Here is a 6,940-nt window from a genome sequence, read left to right on the forward strand (position 1 = left end):
GCAGGATTTCAAATTCCTATTAGAGAATGTCACTTCCAATAAATATTACATGGGGAAAAATGGATGTAAAGAACTCTAACTCAGTCTCAGAAAATCTAAAGTCTATCCTCTGACTCTTTTCTTATTATCCCAAATTATCAAGTAAGTTCTTCCTCTGTAGTTGCTCATGCATGCCAACTGTGTCCTTTCTAGTCTCACTGCCACCACTCTACTATAGGTTACAATGTACCTGTCTAATACACACCCGAATATTGCAATGAACAGCCTAACTATTCCGACTTCAGTCATCTGCCCTATCAGATTAACTACCCCTGATTTAAGAGTATTTCCTCTTTTCAGAAACTTTCAATGACTCTATATGGCCCATTCGACGAAGTTCAAATTTCTTAGCCTGGTATACAAGGCTCTCCATAATATGGCCAAACTAATACTTCAGTCTGACTGCCCATAAAAAAAAAAGGGTGTAGAAATATACACCCTTAATGTCACCCTGAGCATATCTTGCATTTTGCTATCCTGGTCACACTGCTTCCTATTCTGGAACAGTATCCATATTATCTACCTAGGATTTCTGCCCTCAGATATCACCTTTAATTACATTTTAGGTCAGCAAACATGCAATCAGAAATTACTATGAATAATTATTAAATATGGGTTTATTATCATGCAACATAATATAGTTTGATTATACTGAATTAAGAATATCAATAAATCTCACCTTAAAAGCTGAAATGAAGTCATCTTCATTGTGAACTATTATTTCTTTTGAACAAAGTCCTTGAGTATAAACTTTGCATGGAATCACAAAGTCCCCAGGAAGAGAAGCAGTAGGTGTTCTTTCTAAGCATTCAGGTACTTCTCGACCAGGATCAAAGCGATCTACTGTCAATATTACACTTTCTTCATCTGAAGAACAAAAACAGCAATTATTACACAGCATGCCAATAAAAATTGTGAAATCAACTAAGCAAGCCTACATTATAACAAAACGTTGTTTATACTAATAGTATACTAAATGACTTGGATATATATTCTTCCACCTGATCAGACTGTAAAGTCTGTGATGGGTACTGTCAAATTTTACACATCTTCATAGCCTTGGAATACAACAAAGAAAATCAGCACAAAGTACATTACAATAATTGGCTGAATCAGTAGACATAAATTCTATTACAGTAATAAAAATCATCTTTTTAAAAGTATATTACCTTCATCTATTGTGAGAGAACCAAGTAAAAAGCAAGGCAAATTTTTTTTATTCTGTTTAGCATGACGGTAAGCAAGTCGAATGGTCTTTTCCGTTACCACAATCTTTGGATTTCTGAAAAATAACAAAAGTTTTTATAAATCCAGAGGATCTGATATCCTAAAAAACCTTCCTGCCATAAAATGCTGCCTAAAATATCACACGCATCTTTAAAAATGTACGAAAAGACCACTGTAGGGAAAGCCTAGGGTCAAAGGTTGGGTAAAAGGAGTACAGAGGACTGTGTAGAAACCAGAACTGCAATAAACAGACACTGAAGTTATAGCTGTTCTCCAGACATTTGCTTAATTTTATGAACCAGAGCAAGAAACTATGAGGCCAGCCTTCTGTTTCTGTAAATAAACTTTGATTGAAATAGTCACATCCATTTGTTTACATATTGTCTATAGACTTAAGATACTAGTATTAATGAGCATAGAATATAAATAAATGATTCAAATGTTCAAAGAAATATAAAAGAGACTCTAAAATATGAGCAAAGAACAAGACACTATCAAAAAAAGACTAGGCGAATTTGAAAAGAACCACAAAAAACTTGTAGAATTAAAAATATAATCAATTAAAAACTCAATGGATTATATAATCAACTGGAGATAGGTAACAAATGTTTATTATTGTTCTATAAACTGTGCATATACGTTATAAACAATCTTTCATATATACAGTATACTTCCACAATTAAAAAAACCTAAATGAACAGGTTAGATGGCAACTAAGCACAGCAAAAAAGAAAATGAATAGAGGAAGAAATTACTCAAAATATAGCACAGAAAAATAACAATAGAAAATATAAAAGATAGGTTAACAGACATAGAGAAAAGAATGAACAAGTCTAACAAATACTTAGTTGAACTTCTTTAAGACTCTCCCTTGTTTCTGTCAATGTTATATCATCCTTCTCTGCCAACTGGTTTAGAACTTAAATACTTTTTGACTTTTATCTTTCCTTTAGTTCTTCTATTTAGTAGATCATCAAATGCTATCAACTGTTCCTTCAAAATGACCTCGTTTCATTCTTTGCTCTTTATCTCAATACTGCTACACTGCTCTCAGCCCTTATAATAGCTACCATTTATTGAATACTTCCTATGTCTCAGGCACTGTGCCAACTGCTACTTTATAGAGTCTGTCTCATTTAATCCTTAAAAGAGTACTATGAAATAAGTATCACTATCTTTATTTTATAAATAAGGAAAATGATCCTTGGCTACTTTACTGAGGTCACATATTTATGAAGTGGTAGAATCAGGATTTGACCCTCTAGGCGGTATGAGTCCAGTCATAGCACCTTAAACCACTATGGCATAAATCTATGATTCTTAGATTATAGAAAATCATCTCACAGCTAGGCTGACTCTAAGCTCTCCTTCCAATGATCCAGCCTCAGAATTCTGCTTTCAACAAGTAACTCCCTTACATAAAAAAATCTCAATGGATCTCTATTTTCTATTACTTTAAGCCTAAGTTTCTATGTCTTTCCTTCAAGACACAGAAACTTCTATATCTTGCCATAACCGTATTTTATATTCCTTCTAAAATGGTCTATTTATTGGGTCGGCTTTAGCTCAAGCGGTTACTTCATCATGGCAGACTGTTAAAACAGTCTATTTAATTCAAAATCAGTTCAGTCTTCTCAATGCTCTACAAAGATATCATGCTAAAGCATGATGAAAAACGCTTTCAGTTTTTATTATTTTTGTCTCTTCTGAATTCTTATAATACTTAGAACTTCAGGTTTACAGAATATTTTAACTGTGAAATTAAGATTATTTCTCAAAAGCACAAGGAACAGATTAAAGCAGCAGAAGGGATTATTTCCTCGGAGGGGAGTAATCAATTTTGCCTTACACATCTATTTGACTCCTGTTTATACTGGTTTGATTTAAAAAGAGAAACATACCTGTAATAATTAAGATGTAAGTAGATGAAATCTCCAATTGGCATTGGGTTCCAAAGTGCACATTTTGATGGAGGAAAATAAAAAGGTACCATCCTGCTTGAAGTAAACCTTTAAAAAAAAATCAAATCAAAGCACAATGAAAAGCATACTTAGTAGAAATTTTATAAGAAAAAGTTTTACTTTAAATGAGTTTTTCAGATTATTTTTGTTAATTTTAGAAGAGCCAAAAATATTTTTAAAGAGCAAAAGAAAAAAAATCACTTGTTAACACTATCAAGAGAATAAGCATTCAAAATTTAGGTATAGCTTTTTCTGTCTTTTTTTTCTTATGCATACATAAATTTATATGCGCACACGCTTTTAAAAAAGAACTGGGAGCATTAATCTTATAAAATCCTCTTTAAGTAACAGAAAAATGAGTATAAACCATGAATTTACATTTAAATTTAAAATTAAAATCTGTCCTTCAAAACTAATTTCTACATAGTTGCTAGATAACACCTAATAAATTTCTGAAAAACAGAAAAACTTAATAGAATCTTTTCGTGTTTACGAATTTGGTATCTTGGGCTTGATTACATAAGTTTAATTACTGAAGCATCAAAAGAACGTCAATATAATAATTTCTCAACAAAGCTCTTAGGGGCAGTATAAAGCAAGGTTCCAATATTAAATCATATAGGGTACCGTCACAAAGTTATTCACGTGAGTAACACAGGAAACCACAATAAAAAAGACAATGAAAAAGAAAGGACGGGGGAAAAAATATCAGCTAGAGTTGCCTGTAGTTAAAGCAAAAAGCTCTGATAGTAAGCTGCCTACAACAGGGCATTTATATGGTGTCGAAGTGTTAAAAAGTTGAACTCAAAGAATATCTTGTTCTAAATTTTACTTTCATGTGTTGTCATCTATGAAGCTTCTCAACTAAAATACTAGCCCCAGTTTACTGATCACCTACACAATACTACCGATCACCTACTACGTACTTATGCATAGTAAGTTTCTCACTAAAACTGTTTCAGAAACATTTCATTGTCCACTTTATAGATAACAAATTGTAACTATCCTAACTTCATATAGCAATTAAGTAGCAGAGCTGGGATTTGAATCTAAGTGTGGCTAATTTCAAAGTTTATACTTCCAGCTCTATGGTATAGTGCTTTAGAGCCTGGGTTCAAATTCTAAGCACCGCATTCCTAGCTGTGAGCTTTTAATTTGAGCTCATTATAAGAAGGATTTTTAATCTCCCTGTTTTGAAATGAGGACATAGTCTGAGATTAAGAAATTTGTTCAAAGTCACAAAGCTAGTAAGTGACAAACTGTCATCTTATCTATGTCTCTATATTTAATATATTCTTACCAATTGCTGAGAGGCAATATGATGTAGAGGTTTGTAGAGAGCAGTTTGTAAGCTGACAAGGTCCTTGCAAACTGCGAAGGCAACCAAGGGTTACTTCACCTCCACAAATGCCTCCTGAGAACAAGATAATACAAACATAGCCACAGACAGATAATAAGCTGAAGGCCAGGAGAACATGTAGCCTCAGAGAAACAGAAGAAACAGTGTTACTATGGTTTAGAGAAACTGCTTATGACAGCAGCAACTGTATGATCCTATATAAAAGCTGCTTGCAAAAAATAAACTGGGCCATTGTCCATCCAGTGGGAAGTAGACCTCCTGATCCCTGCTTTCTGTCTTCTTTTTTTTCTCAATCTCCCACCATTCCCACTCAGGTTTATTTTCCAGGGCCGCGCTGGACATGGCAGGATTTACCACTTGCTGGACATGGCAGAGGTTAAAAGCAAAAAGTATGAAGATCAACTGCTCAGGTCTGAAATCTGGCTTCAAAATTTGCTAGTTGTGTGATCATGATCAAGTTAGTCGATGTCTGTGTGCCTCCGTTTCCTCCTCAGTTAAACAGGATAATATCAGTATCTCCTGAGAGCTATACTGAATATTAAATGAGTCTATTATTATGTAAAGTGCTTAGAAAAATTCCTGGCTTATTATAAGTGCTTAGTGTTAGCTATTTCTTTTTGCTCCCAGTTGTCCATAGTACCTTTAGAGCCCAATCTACACTACCTTCAGGTTTACTTCCTTGCAGTATAGAGCAGAAGTCATATCAGGTTTAAACCCTGGCTATATCATTTATCAACTGAATAGGTTGGTTAACCACTTTATGCTATAGTTTGCTCATTTAAGACAAAAAGAGGGGGATAATAATAGTTTTATACCTTATAGGTTTGTTGTGAAGATTAATTAAGAATAATGCATGCAAAACCTGGCACAGCAAGATTTCAATATAAGTTGTTATTAGCCTTTTTCTTAATCTAAGGTACACAAGTAGACTTTGGAGGCAGAGCAGACACAAACATTCTTAAATTGGGTGTAAAATTGTGCATGTATGTGTATGTATATATATATGCTTTTTCTTAGGAAATGAGATTCATGACTACCAGATAGTCAAACCCGAAAATAATTCAGAATTGCTGCCCTAAAGCCCATAGATTACTGAAAACCAGAAGTTTCAGTTAAAAACAAATCAAAACAAAAAAAGCTAGAATTGAGTATGAATTAAAAAAAAATAGAGTTGAATATACCAGGAATAATCACTTTAAATCACATGGGTATAATGGGTATATTATCTTACCTAGAATGTAAAGAATAAATTTGACCCAATAATAAATTTAAAAAGAGAACAGAAGTCGACAAATTTTCAAAGAATAAGAGGTGGCAGTAGAACAGAAAGGCCAAAATTAAGTGAAAGAAATATGATAGCTTCTGTGGGTCATGTTTCCATTGTCTTCATCAAGAACATCTGGCACAAAGAAAATAATATAGAAAATAAAGGTAACTTACTGATGTAATTCTAGTTTTAAAAAAAAAAAAAAATCACATGTCAGCACTAATTATTCTTCCCCAGGGGAGAAAAGAACAGTAAGTGATCCAAAGAGGCAAATGACACAAGCCAATTTGCCTGGTCCCATAGTATTAACAGAATGAGAAAATTAGGTAACAGATGGCAAGCTCCTCCTACTACACTTCAGTGGAAAAGGCTTAGGGACATTTAAGGAAACTTGGCATATCCAGTGTGAAAGTTTTCCCATCCAGGAATTAGAATTTAGAGAGGGAAAGAACCCAATCACTTTCCCACTTGTTTAGGATGTAAATAAATACATATGTAAATTTTAGCCTCAAGCATTCTAGTACTATTTTACATCAATAAAAAGATCCTCTGGGAAACTAAAATAAGGGAATGAGAGAATAAGATTAAAATTTACCAAGTGCCCACTATGTATCAAACTCTTTAGTTTAGTAATCTTATTTAACCCCTCACAATAATATTCTGTTAGAGATTACTATCCTCAATTTACTTTAGATGAGGAAACTGAGGCTTAATTAACTAGATCGAGGTCACTCACCTAATAAGTGGCAGAGCTGGGATACGGACTCAGGATCTTCCTATTCTAAAGTATTTTTCTTCTATTCCAACCTACCTTCCCAAGTTATGTGAGTAGCTGTGAAAAAAATTTTTGTAAAAATATGTCTATACCTGGTATTCATCTGGGGTCCTGCAAGAGGATATAGAGGCTCCATGATAGATTTATTCTATTTCAACTGTTCAGTATCCTAAGGATGAGAATATTACTAATGAGTGACAAAAACAAGTAAGAAGAAACATGATTTAACCACATATTAACAAATTACTGACAAAATTAGGTTAATTATATGTTGTTTTCATCTATAGAATAAGAAAATGCTTGTGGGTTCT

General features: G+C 33.4%; 1 protein-coding gene across 1 annotated transcript in view; it reads right to left on the minus strand.

The window, feature by feature from the left end:
* The window catches only part of STIL (STIL, centriolar assembly protein), a 43,796-nt gene that overhangs the window by 34,529 nt on the left and 2,327 nt on the right, over positions 1–6,940 (minus strand). The window contains exons 2-5 of the mRNA XM_011367655.2: positions 6,722–6,798; positions 3,168–3,275; positions 1,209–1,321; positions 719–906 (exon numbers count right to left, since the gene is read on the minus strand). Coding sequence (XP_011365957.1) covers positions 719–906; positions 1,209–1,321; positions 3,168–3,275; positions 6,722–6,765 — 453 coding nt within the window. The 5' untranslated portion in view covers positions 6,766–6,798. The remainder of the gene's footprint in view (positions 1–718; positions 907–1,208; positions 1,322–3,167; positions 3,276–6,721; positions 6,799–6,940) is intronic.

This window comes from Pteropus vampyrus, unplaced genomic scaffold, assembly GCF_000151845.1.
Source record: "Pteropus vampyrus isolate Shadow unplaced genomic scaffold, Pvam_2.0 Scaffold135, whole genome shotgun sequence".
Taxonomy (NCBI): domain Eukaryota; kingdom Metazoa; phylum Chordata; class Mammalia; order Chiroptera; family Pteropodidae; genus Pteropus; species Pteropus vampyrus.